We start from the raw sequence: 14,414 nt of genomic DNA, 5'->3' as shown, positions 1-14,414 counted from the left end.
TTCTTTCTTCCCTTCTTTCAGCATTTACTGGGGTATGCAGTAGGTTCTGCCCAGTGCAGCCTACCAGTGATAGGTGATAACGCAGGCCACCAGTAGTGCCCAGTCTGGGTAAGAAGATGGAATAGATGCAGATGGGTTTGCAGGAAGAAGTCTACTTGAGAACTCATTTGACACACGGAGTCAGAAGGTGCTCTGGAGAGAGAAGGTGATGCTTAAGTTGAATCCTGGAAGAGGTTAGGTATTTGTGAGGTAGTTAAGAGGAGGGGAAGATGTCCCAGGCAGAAAGCACAACTTGAGCAAAGGCTCAGATGGAGGCATGGGGAAGAACTTCCCACAGTGAAAGTGTCTGGAAAAACAGATGAAGCTAGAGAAGTCGCAGAGCCAAACAGGGAGGGCATCAAATGCCAGAAGCAGGTTTAGACTACATTGAGGAGAGCCAGGGAACCTGTGAAGACTTTAAGCAGGGAGATGATCCGATTTGCCCTCTAGAAAAATGTTAGAAAGATCTGCATTTGGCTGTAATGTAGAGAATGGGTAGGAGGGGCAAGACAAGAAACTGAGACTGAAACGAGGTCATTGGAGAAATTCTGATAAGACTTGAAGGGGGCATGACCTAGGGCTGTGAGAGTGTGGAAGCGAGGAAGAGCCTTGTTCTAGAGAAGTTTAGAAAGTAGAATAGAGGGGGCCGGGCGCGGTGACTCACGCCTGTAATCCCAGCACTTTGGGAGGCCGAGGCGGGTGGATCACGAGGTCAAGAGATTGAGACCATCCTGGTCAACATGGTGAAACTCCGTCTCTACTAAAAAAATACAAAAAAAATTTAGCTGGGCATGGTGGCGCACGCCTGTAGTCCCAGCTACTCAGGAGGCTGAGGCAGGAGAATTGCCTGAACCCAGGAGGCGGAGGTTGCGGTGAGCCGAGATTGCACCATTGCATTCCAGCCTGGGTAACAAGAGCAAAACTCCGTCTCAAAAAAAAAAAAAAAAGAAAGAAAGAAAGTAGAATAGAACCCTATCTGTTGTTTCCCCAAGCATCCCTTACTTCAATCTGAGCTCTTACTCTGGCATTTGAGGCCTTCCCTGATGGACTCTTGTGATGTGGGATGTGAGGCAGAGGGAAGGATGAATGCCTTACCTGTGCCCAAGCAAAGAAAGATGGCCTGTCATCCAGAAAGGACAAATTCACTAGAGTGCCATAGGGACCTCCAACTTAAGCTGCCCCTCCCAGTCCAAAAATTAAAAAGTCAGATTAGGTGTTAGATATAGTGAACTCCAAGTTTCTCTTCAAAGAATTCAGCTCTTATTCTTTAATTCTCCATTTTAAAGTTTAATTTCCTAGTTCTCTGCACCCCCTTGCCTATAGTTTTGGTAAACAACTTTCCCCTAGTTCTAATCAGCTGTAACCATCTTTCTCACCAAACTACCCACCCCGCCACTCCAGCTCATATCCCTGGCTCTCTTTAAAATAGCACACAAATGCAGAAAGGGCAATGACAGATGACAGATGGGCAGGCCAGGGCAGCCCAGGAAGAGCAAATGAGTCAGAGCCTGTCAGGCTTGGAGTGTATCAGTGAAGTGGAAGGCATAGGTCAGGTGAAAGGATTCTCCAAAGGTGTCCACATCTTAATCCCTGGGACCTGTGAATATGTTAACTTTCATGCCAAAAGGGATTCTGTGGATGTGATTAAATGAAAGAATTTGAGATGGGGAGATTATCCTGTATTGTGTGAGTAGGGCCAATGTAATCCTTATATGGGGGACACAGGAGGGTCAAGGGCAGAGAGACAGATGTGGCAATGGTAGCTGTAGTCTGAGAACGTCTTTCAAGGTAGAGGAAGCGACTGTGAGCCAAGAAACACAGGTGGCCTCTAGGAGCTGGAGAAGGCAAGAGGAAGTATTGTTCCTATACTTCCAGAAGCAACACAGCCCTGAAAGAACCTTAATTGTAGCCCACTAAGAATTATAAACTTCTGACCTCCAAAACAGTAAGATAATAGCTGTGAGTTGTTTTTAAGTTGTTTTAAGCCACTAAATCCATGGTAATTAGTTATAGCAGAAACAGGAAGCTAATCAGGATAAAGGTTTGCAGTATCTAGAAAGGCCAGGTCAACAGATTACATCATAATTAGTGATGTCATTGTTGGGAAAATTCTCATGGTATCCTCTGATTTAGACCTTTCGGCCTTGAATCCAGTGGGATTGAGGAATTTTCTGAGAGTTAGTGGTACGACTCTTGACAACATGTGGGCTCCACCAGCAGCACTCATAGGGGATGGGCCTGCCAAGACGGTGGGTAACCAGGCCCCCGGGCAGACACAGGCCCTCCAGACTGCCTCCTTAAGGGATGGCCCAGCGAAGCGGGCCGTGTGGGTCGGCCGTAGTTCAGAGCCACAAGAACCTACTGAATCAAAGGCAGCCACGGAGAGGCCCAGGCAGGAGGTGACCAAAGCAGTGGTCGTGGACCTGGGCACTGGCTACTGTAAATGTGGCTTTGCCGGCCTGCCAAGACCCACTCACAAGATCTCCACAACAGTGGGCAAGCCCTACATGGAGACCGCTAAGACTGGGGATAATCGCAAGGAGACTTTTGTGGGGCAGGAACTCAACAATGCAAATGTTCATCTCAAGCTAGTTAATCCTCTGCGACATGGCATCATCGTGGACTGGGATACAGTGCAGGATATCTGGGAATATCTCTTCCGACAAGAGATGAAGATTGCCCCGGGGGAGCATGCAGTCTTGGTTTCAGACCCACCACTGAGCCCACACACCAACAGAGAGAAGTACGCGGAAATGCTGTTTGAAGCCTTCAACACCCCTGCAATGCACATCGCCTATCAGTCCCGCCTGTCCATGTACTCCTATGGAAGGACCTCTGGCCTGGTGATGGAGGTTGGCCATGGCGTGTCCTATGTGGTCCCCATCTATGAGGGTTATCCTTTGCCCAGCATCACCGGAAGGCTAGACTACACGGGCTCTGACCTGACAGCCTACCTGCTGGGCCTGCTGAACAGTGCAGGGAACGTATTTACCCAGGACCAGATAGGCATCGTGGAGGACATCAAGAAGAAATGCTGCTTTGTGGCCCTGGATCCCATTGAAGAGAAGAAAGTCCCTCTCAGTGAGCATATGATGCACTACGTGCTGCCGGATGGAAAGGAGATTCACCTGGGTCAGGAAAGGTTCCTCTGCTCAGAGATGTTCTTCAAGCCGTCTCTCATCAAGTCCATACAGCTGGGCCTCCACACCCAGACTGTGTCCTGCCTTAACAAGTGTGACATCGCCCTCAAACGGGACCTCATGGGGAACATCCTGCTCTGCGGGGGCAGCACGATGCTCAGTGGCTTCCCTAACCATCTGCAGAAGGAGCTAAGCAGCATGTGTCCCAATGACAGCCCGCAGGTAAGCGTGTTGCCCGAGAGAGACAGTGCCGTGTGGACCGGTGGCTCCATCCTGGCCTCACTTCAGGGTTTCCAACCACTGTGGGTCCACCGCGTTGAGTACGAGGAACATGGACCTTTCTTCCTCTACAGAAGGTGCTTCTGAACGGCGATGAGGATGGCCGCTGCACTGGCCGTGCATGCCTTTGGCTGGGTGAGCACTCCTACACACAGCGGGTAGAGCCGGGGCTTATTCCTGTAGCATTAAACAGTCCTCACATGCCCCTCCACAGTGTGTTTCTCTGCTTCCTGACCTAATAAGAACAACTTCACACATGCGGCATCTGCCTTAAAATATACATTTCCCAAAACAAAAGCAAGAGTAGGGGGAGGATGAACAAAAAAGGACATGCATTGTATGTGGAATGCTTAAACAGTCACTTGCTCTAAAATTATGCTGCCCCTTATTTTGTGCATTCCCCACTTTTGGAACTACTTTATGGTTAAACTCTGCTTGGAAGGTGAAGTGCAATGAAGATTAGAGGGTAAATGCTGTTGGGGCATATAAGCAGTTCCCTTTCTATAAATGCCAACAGGAAATATGCTGTAACAGGGCAATCTCCCACAAAGCATCAGTGTCCATTTCATACTTCATCAGCAACCCTGAGGGCTTGGAAAGAGCTGGCAAAGCTGTCTGAGTCCTGTTTTAACAGGAGTTTTTTAGTTCCAACAGTCCATTTATATCTCAATACCAGTTCTTACTAAGCCAACACAGTGATGGGCTGCTGAAGCCTAGCATATTACAAGCAAGGCATATGTAGGTGCCCTAAAGGGCAACTCTTCAGAGAACAAGTGCTATACAGATTTCTCTTTTTTTTTTTTTTTTTTTTGAGACAGTCTTGCTTTGTCGCCAGGCGCCAGGCTGGAGTGCAGTGGTGCGACCTCAGCCCACTGCAACCTCCGCCTCCCGGGTTCAAGCAATTCTCGTGCCTCAGCCTCCCAAGTAGCTGGGACTATAGGCACACACCACCACGCCCAGCTAATTTTTGTATTTTTTAGTACAGACAGGGTTTCACCATGTTGGCCAGGATGGTCTCGATCTCTTGACCTCGTTATCTGCCCGCCTTGGCCTCCCAAAGTGCTGGGATTACAGATTTCCCTTTTTAAAAACTGAAGTAAGGTTTATCTTGGGTTATCACCAGAGGTTAGGGATTGAAGCCACAGTCATTCTCTAGACACTTCATCTCCCAGCTGACTGGATTCTCCATTAGCCTATAACACACACAGTTGGAGTGTGGGATGTGCTCAGGATAGAGGCTGCTGGGTCTATGGGAGGCTACCCTATGTGGGTCATGCTAACCCAACTGGGGAGTGGGAGCCCAAAGGAATACAGAGACTCTTAGTAGCCAGGGAAGCCCTTCCAGGGCCCAGCAAGCTCTATGGTGTTCCTGCAGGGGGAGTCTGTAATATGAGCACTTTAAATTGGAGATTCTTTAGAACAGCCCCCGAATACACTCTTTGTCCTGTCTTTAAAGTTCAGAATCTGAACACTAGTGAGTGCATACAATAGTGAACAGAACATGGGCTCTGGACTCTGGGGTATGAAACACTATTTTGCTACCCCCAAGCTGTGTGACTTGAGTTTGTTTGTTTGCCGGCAAAACTGGGTATGAATGCATATACCTCACACAGCTTATTTTAAAAACAGTGAAAAACATTTGAATGCCAGTATCTAGACTCCTGGAGGTGCTCACAATAGCTAGCTAGTATCTTTAGGTTTCTACTCTTATACAGAAGGCCAAAGTCTCTTACTATAGTCCTTAGCCACACAGGCACTCAAAGGCATATTCTGTTGGCACCTCCACCATCTCCAAGGACAAGCCCTCCAGAGCCACCCTCACAGATTCCAGGTTTGCCTAGATAGCCTTGAAAGGCCTAAAGGGCCTGACCCTGGATTCAGGTCTGGTCAGTAAGAGTATCTGGCTGGCACTAGCAGAGAGAGAGCCACAGAGGAGCATGTGAGGATCCTATGGTTCAGCAAGGATGACTAAGCCTTATGGTGGACTGTCAAGGAATCAGGAGTTGGGTACACTGACCTGAGAGAGAGGGACATCTTTACCTCAGTTTCTGCCCAAACTGCTTTACTGTCAACACTCCATGATCATTCACTGAGGGGCAAGTTGAAGTCTGATTAGTTCTTAACCTTTGGACCTCTTTGGCAGGGTGATAAACCCATGAACCTCTTCTTAGAATCATGTTTTAAAATACGTAAAATAAAATGCTTGATTACAGAGGAAACCTATCATACAGAAATATGCTCTATCTACCGATTCCTTAGGGGTATATGAACCCCACATCAAAGATCCCTGAAAGGGAAAGGGTCTTAATGAAGAGGAGGATTGGGAGGTGGTTCTGAAGGATGGACGTCTCCAGACCTTCCTGGGCCTCAATGTTCATTTTTAAACAAAAAATATCAATTGAAGGCTGAGCAACTGCGCAGTCTTTTTCAAAGCACTTTACGAATTTTCTCACTTGATCCTCACAAGTATGCCTTAGTAGAAAAAGAGAATCTCCTCTTAAAAAAAGATAGTTTTACTAAGTATTTGGAAGTTAACACAGTAGTTCTCAAGTGGGGGCCACTTTGGCCTGTAGGGGACATTTAACAATGTCTAAAGATATTTGTGGTTCTCATCACAGGAGTGGGAGTGTGTACTACTAGCATCTAGGGGTAAGAGGCTAGGGAAGTTGTTAAAAATCTTATGATGTGCAGGGCAGCACCTCCCAACACCCAAAGAAAGAATGATATGAACCAAAATGTTAACAGTGCCATTGAGAAACTCTGATTAGCTTGATGGGCACACACAGACTGAAGGAAAGCAAGGCTCAGTGAGATTGACTTTGTCCAAGAATGCTAAGATGGTTGGAAACATGGCCCAAAGACTTGTTCTTTCCTTTATACCAGGAGGACAACAGGACAACTGTTGTTCTTAAAGGTTCTGGGACTTTAGAGCCAATAATAGAGGTGGAGCAGCCCACCGCAGGCACAGGCAAGGGCTCAGGGAGCACAGAGAACACAAGAACACGTGAATCCAAAGCAGGCCTTCAGCACTGCTAAATGTTATCAAATTAGCCTTGTCTTATCTATGGCCTCGTGAATATTTACAGCTACCTAGCTCCTAAGATGTTTATTCTCACCTAGTTACTAATAAGTATGACAGACAAGAGAGAACAGCCAAAGACTCCTAAGGGCTTGTGCAGGTGGTGCTTCTGGAGGATATGGAATACAATAACCAACAGAAGAGGAAGAACAAATCTAATTTTGCTTCTCAAATTTGCAGTCACCTAAAGTTACTAAGCATTGTCAGTTTTACTTATTTTTAAAAACAACCTTTTCAGTTATTGCTATGACAAATCTCTCAAATGTATATGCATATACATGCATATATAATTAAATTTAAAATATGCAGCAGGGCTAAGAAGTTATGCCAAGCTACATCCATAACAGCATACTAAAAAAATTAAAATTGTTCCTGCTCAGTTTTTTGTTTTTTAGATAAGTCTCACTCTTGTTGCCCAGGCTAGAGTGCAGTGGCATGATCTTGGCTCACTGCAACCTCCGCCTTCCTGGTTTGAAGCGATTCTCCTGCCTCAGCCTCCTGAGTAGCTAGGATAACAGGTGCCTGCCACCATGCCCTGCTATTTTCTGTGTGTATGTTCTTAGTAGAAAGAGGGTTTCACCATGTTGGCCAGGCTGGTCTCAAACTCCTGACCTCATGATCCACCCACCTCAGCCTCCCAAAGTGCTGGGGTTACAGGCGTGAGCCACCGTGCCTGGCCTCAGTTTTTTACAAAGCATTAATTTAAAATGGACTTTGACTAAAGAAGACCATCTCCTGCAAGTTCCCTCTGAAGTTTAGAGCATCTGAGCAAAGCTATCTGACTCAATGGAATGAAGAAAAGTGAAGGTTTTAGCTTATTGCAGCATGAACTTGCTGTGGGATAGAGTCCAAATTATGTACTCTTTTCTAAAACTTGACAGAATCTTTCCCCAAAATGAACCATTCATCACTCAGAGGAGTTTTCTCCTTTTCTCATACACTCCATTTTCCCCCATGAATTCTTGGCTTTGCCTCAATTTGGAAGGTCTCCTCCTGCCTCCTTCTTCTAAAAATGAACAAAATCCAATCCTGCTCAGATGAGAGAAACAGTAATTAATAGTAATTTGCATTCAAACAAATTATTTCTTGCTGCTTCAATACATTATTTAAGGAAACTGAATGTCCATGAAAATTCACACCATTATCAATAGACATATTTACTTCTATTTCCAATCTATCAGCATGGGTCCCATTACAATTACCTAAAGAAAGAGCACTATAATATATTTAAATGCCATATAAGTTATCATGCTTATTTACTTATGCCAATGAGTGGTTACAAAGTACTTGCAGCCTTTCAATATTGAGCACTTAATTACAGCAAATCTATTAGGAGTATAAGTCAAAAAGTAGCTTTCTCCAAAGCAAAGTGTATCTTCTTCCTCTTCTTTAAAAAAAACCTATTATTTTGTGAAAATGTTCAAGCATACATAAAAGTTATATTACACAGTGAATACCCCCAGACTGATTCTATAGTTAACATCTTGCTTTACTGGGAAAGGCTTCTAAAATTACAATTTGAGCTACATCAATTCTTTGAGGATCAAAAGTAGCATTTCCTGTTAGTTTCTGTACAGTGCTATAGTTTGGGCATTTGTTTCCCTAAACCTCATGTTGAAATGTGATCCCCAATGTTTTTGAAGTAGGGCCTAATGGGAGGTGTTTTGGTCACAGGGGCAGATCCTACATAAATGGCTTGGTGCCATCCTTGTGGTAATGAGTGAGTTTTCACTCAAGCTGGTTGTTATTATAGAAACACAAATGGACTAAGACATAGTAAGGAAGGTCTAGTTCTGATGTTTAAAACATGGAAGAATTTTTAACCTTACCCAAGGATCAGCCACACAACTGTTATCAGAATGAACTGGGCGTTTTCTAGACTCACTATAAAAAGAAAATATTCTCATTTTGAGACAGTTTTTTTGGGGGGGTGGAGAACTGTATAAAAGACAGGTAAGCACCACAAAGAAAAATAAATGAAGTGACCTCGACTAACAAAAATATCTGAGTTAAAGAAAGCAGTATTTGGAGAACAGAGAATTCACAACCATGCATGCCATACAATGCACACTGATCACTCACACCAAATGTGCATGATACTGTTTAGAAATTCTAATCTGTTCAAGCTCTAACGCTGCTAACTCTCCAGCAGAAAATACACAGGCAGTAAAACAGTCCCTATAGGCACTGTAATTATAGGAGGCTCAGCCTAGTTATAACTGAAAGCACATGACCTGGTAAGGTGTTACAAAATAATAGCTGTCAGCAAACGAGGGCTTATAATTTCAAAGGATACTTTTTATTCTGCTTTCATTTAAGGTGACAAGAAGCCATTTAAGTGATTACATTTGACCAAATGTAGCAATAATAGCCATTGTAATCTTCTCCTCCAATAAAAAAGGACAATTTAGAAACATTTCTTGTTTTCACACTTTTGAGGTAGAAACCATGAAACATTATTTCCAATTAATCCATGAAGAACAGAGGCACAAATCATTTACTGTGACTTGTCCAAGGTCCCAATATGAATCAGACCTGTAGCTGGGAAGGAAACCCAATCTCATGATTACCATAATTATGCTCTCAAATAGCCCAAGTGAAAGAACAATAATTCTTACAAAATGATGCTATACTGGTTATGCAAGACATTAGCAAGCTTAATGTCTTGCTAATGATTAAGATGTATACACAAAATAAAATAAATAGAATTGCTTGCTGTCTGTCTGGTGCACACAGCAGTTCTTGGCAATGCTAAGGTAAGTTATCATCTTACTCTTTCCAGTTCTCAGTACCCAGGCCTCAAAGAGCAAGTGGTGATACGACAACAGGAATGAATGGAAATGGCCTTCTCTGTCAGAGCCCTCCTAACTGCGGTCACTCAGTCTAGCAGGCTCAGCTTCCACTGAGTTCTTTTGTTGATCTTTGGTGGTATAAAAAGCTCAGCATCTAAAAGTAAGAAAGGAAGGGAAATTGTGACAGACATACTCTTGGTAGGAGCTGAGGAAGTAATTCTAAACTAAACAAACAAGGCAGGTGGGGTTTGCAGCAACAAAACCATCAGAGCCAGAGTCCATGTGTCTACTACCCCTGCAACCTCCAGGCCAGACAGAGCAAACACAGCCTGGAGGCCCTGCCCTGAGAGGAGGGACTGCATTTCAACCTCAGGCATGCTCACCCAGTGATTCAAAGTGGAAGAATGTTCTGTATTTCAAACTGGGGGAAGGGGAAGGGTAGTGGCAGTAGTTACATGGCTGTATACATTTATTAAAACTCATCAAATTGTACATCTGAAATCTCTGCATTTCACTATATATGTAAAGTCTATCTCAATTTTCAAGGAATAGCAAAATGTAGTAGCACATATTCAGTTAAGTGAAGTTAATGGACAGAAACTACTTTATGATGAAACTTTGACAAACACGTTGATCAATAAAGATGCCCCTGCTTAAAAAAAAAAGTAAATGGAGAGAGAGGGTTAGGAAAAGATTCTGTCATTGTAACCTAAAACTCCCAGGCACTCTTTCACTTACATTTGTTAAGTTTCTTTTCTAACCAGGAATCATATACAGGAAGAAGAGATAAGAGATATGAGAATTTATGGATCTATATAAGGATTTTCTTTTTTCAGCATTATTTATGATAAACTTCCAGCAGTAAATCTATACATATGAGCCATACAGACATTAAAAATTACAGTTGATCCTTAAATGTGGGTGGGATTATGGGTGTGGACCCCCTGCTGCACAGTCAAAAATCTGCATATACCTTTTCCTTTCTTTCTTTTTTTGAGACAGGGTCTCGTTCTATTGCCCAGGCTGGAGTACATTGGCATGATCATGGCTCACTGCAGCCCTGACCCCCCGGGGTCAAGTGATTCTCCTGCCTCAGTCTACCAAGTAGCTGGGATTACAAGTGTGTACCACCATATCTGGCTAATTTTTGTAGAGACGAGGTTTCACCATGCTGCCCAGGCTGGTCTCAAAACTCCTGGTCTCGTTCTGCCCACCACAGCCTCCCAAAGTGCTGGGATTACAAGTGTGAGCCACCACACCCGGCCCCATACTGCTGACCTTCTCAATACTTACAGAAAGATATTCCTTCTGCTTAGTATTGTAATATTAAATGAGAAGAAATACTAACCAAGAACAGGAACTGAAGTCTTCTGTTGTTGATAAGAAGCCATGATACTATTTGCAGTAGAATTGGGACCTAGAACCTAAGGAGAAAACAGTCTGTATTAGCAAAGGTATCTAATACTTCTCAAGACTGCCAATATCAAAGGCCAAATCCCTACCAGCAGGAAACAGCCTGTCATTTCTACTGGTATGGTGTGAAACACAGTAATTCTCTTTCCCAATGTGATTTTAATTTGCCAGTTGCAACTCAGACCTCTAGTTCTTCTTTCCCCCAGAACAAGGTAAAGATGAGGGGTCGGGGAGAAGAAAAGAAACTCTACAATGATATATCCTGGCCTTTTCCAAAGGAGCAAGTCACTACCTGAGGAGAGGGGAAATAGTAAAAGAGGCTATGAATACATAGAGAATCAATTATACTCAAAGAGTTGTGGGAAATGAACATCTTTAGGTTGAAACAAATACAAATATGTGCATACTATGGAGTGGAATGCAAACTCTGCACATGTGCTCCAGGTAAAACACTAGACTTCACAGGAATTTCAAGCCTGCAGCGAGCCTCTGGGCACAGACACACCCCTGGTTAGTGCACTCCCTTGATGGTACACTCTCAAGAGCAACACCATGAGAAGTCAGTCATGGTATTCTGCACGTACTACAACCATACTTCACCAACCAGAACAAAACCACAATCATAAAATCGATGTCTTAGAACTTAATGTGGGAGGCACAGCGGCTCACACCTGTAACCTCAGTACTTTGGGAGGCCAAGGCAGATAACTTGAGGTCAGGAGTTCAAGACCAACCTGGGCAACGCAGCAAGACTCCTCCTCCCCATGTCTACAAAAAAAACCATTAAAATTAGCTGGGCATGGTGGTGTGCACCTGTGGTCCCAATTACTCAGGAGGCTGGGGTGGGAGGACTGCTTTAGCCCAGGCATTTGAGGCTGCAGCAAGCTGTGATTGATCATACCACCACTGCACTCTAGCCTGGGTAACAGACCAAGAAAAAAAAAAGAACTTAATATGATCATGTGATCAGAAGAGACGAGGGGAGGAGATAGCATGGGGGTGGTATTATAAAGTATTATCTTCAAGCCAGGTGCGGTGGCTCATGCCTGTAGTCCCAGCACTTTGGGAGGCTGAGGTGGGCAGATCGCTTGAGTCCAGGAGTTCAAGACACTATGGGCAACATAGTGACACCCTGTCTCTACAGAAAATTTGAAAATTAGCCAGGTGTTATAGCATGCACCAGTATTCCCAGCTACTCAAGAGGCTGAAGTGGGGGAGGATCACCTAAGCCCAAGGAGGTTGAGGCTGCAGTGAGTGGTGATCACTGTACTTCAGCCTGAGCAACAGAGTGAGACCCTGTCTCAAAAAGCAAAAATAATTATCTTCAAAAGTACTATAGTTTTGAAGATAATGACCACATTTCTTCTAAGAAATACCTATTACAATAAATTCAAGAAGTTGTGGGTCCTGATTTCTAGTTGCTTTTATTTCTGTGGTTTGTAAAGTGCTTTTACATTCATTCTCTTATTTAATCTTCAAAACATTCTACTGAAGCACACAGGGAAGTCTATGGCTATTTCTAACTGAGGAAATCAAGACACAATAAGCTTATGTGTTTCTAAACAGTGAGCTGATTTGTAATCTCTCAGCTCCAACCCCCACTTCTGTCCACTGCTTATGATGCTGGGGCTGGGCACCTGAAAGACATTCCTCCTTGCCGCTGGCTTCCCATCATGTCCTGCCTACAGTGAACACCAGAGGCGGAGTACAAGGCTGGAAGAAGAACAAAAGATTTGTTTCTTGACTGAGTGGCTTTTACCCCAGCAGCAGCTGTTCCTTCCAGTTCCCATTTTCTTCTGTATGCCCGGAACCAGCCTCATCATGCCCCCTGAGAAATGCCAGGACTAGCTGGCTGGCACTCTCCTCTCAGAGGTTCAAGAGCCAGCTCTGCAGGGCCTACCTCCAGGATTCTAAATGCTAATAATCCCTAACTCCTGTTCCCTCAGCTGGAGGGGTAAAGCTGCTTCCTATAGCTACCTCGATATCCTTCTTCTGTATTTTCCTTTTGCCTTGTTTAGTCCTCTAACACTTACTTAACCAATCCATATATTAAATTCTGTGATAAAATAATAGGTACGACTTTTGTTTTCCTTTCTGGATCTTGATTACCAGCCTTTTTGAATCCAAATCAAATTCTTAACAATAGACTTGAGGTATAAGAGAGTGAACAGAGATGTAAAAAGTAAACAGATGGCAATACATTAGAATTCTGCGATACAGACCTGATTCAGCCTAAACACAACTAGCAAAGTCCATCATAACAACAGAGAAGTGACAAGTCAAATTTTTCATAAAACAAAAGGAAAAGCAATTGCCTGGGGTCCCTTTAAAACCTGATCCTATCCATGAGTTCTGAAATGTAAAGTGACAGGCCATCTCTGATCCCATCATCCCCCCATCCCCCACTCCAACCTCACTGAAGGCCACGAGCAACTACGTGACTTTCCCATTTTCTCCATGACAGCTCCTTCATCCAGAAAGGAAAATGACAGCCCATTTAACCTAAGCCAAGGTGTACTAGTCACTCTACAGGCAATATAAAATTTTACTGACAGCTTCAACACAAATCTAAGATAATTTAACTATGGCATCTTATGTTTTAAGAATAGGAAAACTTTTTCACTTGGGGACTGTGTGATAATAACCTATGAAAATGATGAAAAAATGCACACTGTCTTTGAGAAGACTTACAGGGGTAGCTGAATTCTGCTGGTAGGTAAGAGTCCAAATTTCTGGAAGTGACCTTTCTATCAACTGCAGCGTATCTTCAAAGGCCTTCTGTAATTCCCTTCCTTGTTCATCAAACTCAAAGAGAAAGAGTACCTTTAAAATATGGTATACTTCATCTAGAGAAAAGAAATTTGAAAGAGTGGTAAGTTACGTTCCCAGCTCCATTGATAGAATCGTACCATAGCTTCTCTCCCAAGCAAAAAAATGTCTATAATTCCCATTGCAAGTCCTTTCTCCCACATTATCTTTTTTCTTCCCAAATGCTGTCTGCTTGGGACCCAATGTGCTTGATTTTCTTTTCATAGTACATGTGTATGTGATACATGTGTATGTATTATGAAAAGAAAATCAAGCACACTGGGTCCCAAGCAGACAGCAGTGTCTCACAATCCTTTATCCTTGCTTAAGCATCTGTCACAGTTCAGTTAGGGGGGTGCCAAATGAAGGAAGGCTTCTCAGTTACCAGCTAAGAAGGGCTGCTGCAGGAATGTGTGCTGACATGACATTTCTGGACAAAAGTTCTCATCTTTCCTAATATTGGGAAAATTGTAGCTTCATCATCTACTGAACTCTGCCTGTCTGTGCTGCCTGTTTACTATTGTATGTGGTCAGGAATCATCAGCAGGACTGATAAAATACCTTTCCGGTTTTCAGTGTTCTGCACCACTTCACTCAGTGCCTCCAGGAGGGCCAGGTCCTCCAGCGGACTGCCTTCTTTGAGGCTGTGCTTCTTCCGCTCTGCTTTTCGGCGATTCTTAGATGATCTCCTGTTAGAAATTACACAGATATTTTTAAGCCTGCTGAGTAGCTAGGACTATAGGCACGTGCTACCTTGCCTGGCTACTTTCTTGCAGTTTCTGATCACCCGACACAACTTCACAGATCTCCATTTTAAATTCTGACAGTGTAATTCAGTTTAAATATATAATCTTGCACTGTTTT

General features: G+C 43.8%; 2 protein-coding genes across 3 annotated transcripts in view; one reads left to right on the top strand and one right to left on the bottom strand.

The window, feature by feature from the left end:
• Nucleotides 1-2,179: 2,179 nt before the first annotated feature.
• ACTL7A (actin like 7A) lies at nt 2,180-3,669 on the top strand. The gene has a single exon (XM_012439020.2). It carries the CDS (start codon nt 2,241-2,243, stop codon nt 3,543-3,545), a length of 1,305 nt encoding a protein of 434 aa, XP_012294443.2. The 5' UTR covers nt 2,180-2,240; the 3' UTR covers nt 3,546-3,669.
• Nucleotides 3,670-8,814: 5,145 nt separating this feature from the next.
• The window catches only part of ELP1 (elongator acetyltransferase complex subunit 1), a 57,744-nt gene continuing 52,144 nt past the window's right edge, over nt 8,815-14,414 (bottom strand). For both annotated transcript variants that reach the window (XM_012439131.3, XM_012439133.2), the window contains 4 exons: nt 14,112-14,239; nt 13,434-13,588; nt 10,678-10,753; nt 8,815-9,483 (listed from right to left, as the gene is read on the bottom strand). In XM_012439131.3, the coding sequence (XP_012294554.2) occupies nt 9,416-9,483; nt 10,678-10,753; nt 13,434-13,588; nt 14,112-14,239 (427 nt within the window). In that variant the 3' untranslated portion in view covers nt 8,815-9,415. The remainder of the gene's footprint in view (nt 9,484-10,677; nt 10,754-13,433; nt 13,589-14,111; nt 14,240-14,414) is intronic.

The sequence above is a fragment of the Aotus nancymaae genome, unplaced genomic scaffold, assembly GCF_030222135.1.
Source record: "Aotus nancymaae isolate 86718 unplaced genomic scaffold, 86718_ANA_hifiasm-v0.15.2.pri h1tg000003l, whole genome shotgun sequence".
NCBI classification, from domain to species: Eukaryota; Metazoa; Chordata; class Mammalia; order Primates; family Aotidae; genus Aotus; species Aotus nancymaae.
Note: the sequence above shows the minus strand (reverse complement) of the source record. Positions and strands in the feature narration are given on the sequence as shown.

Coding starts and splice junctions, on each gene's coding strand:
- ACTL7A (XM_012439020.2), top strand. CDS start 2,241: ATGTGGGCTCCACCAGCAGCACTCATAGGGGATGGGCCTGCCAAGACG.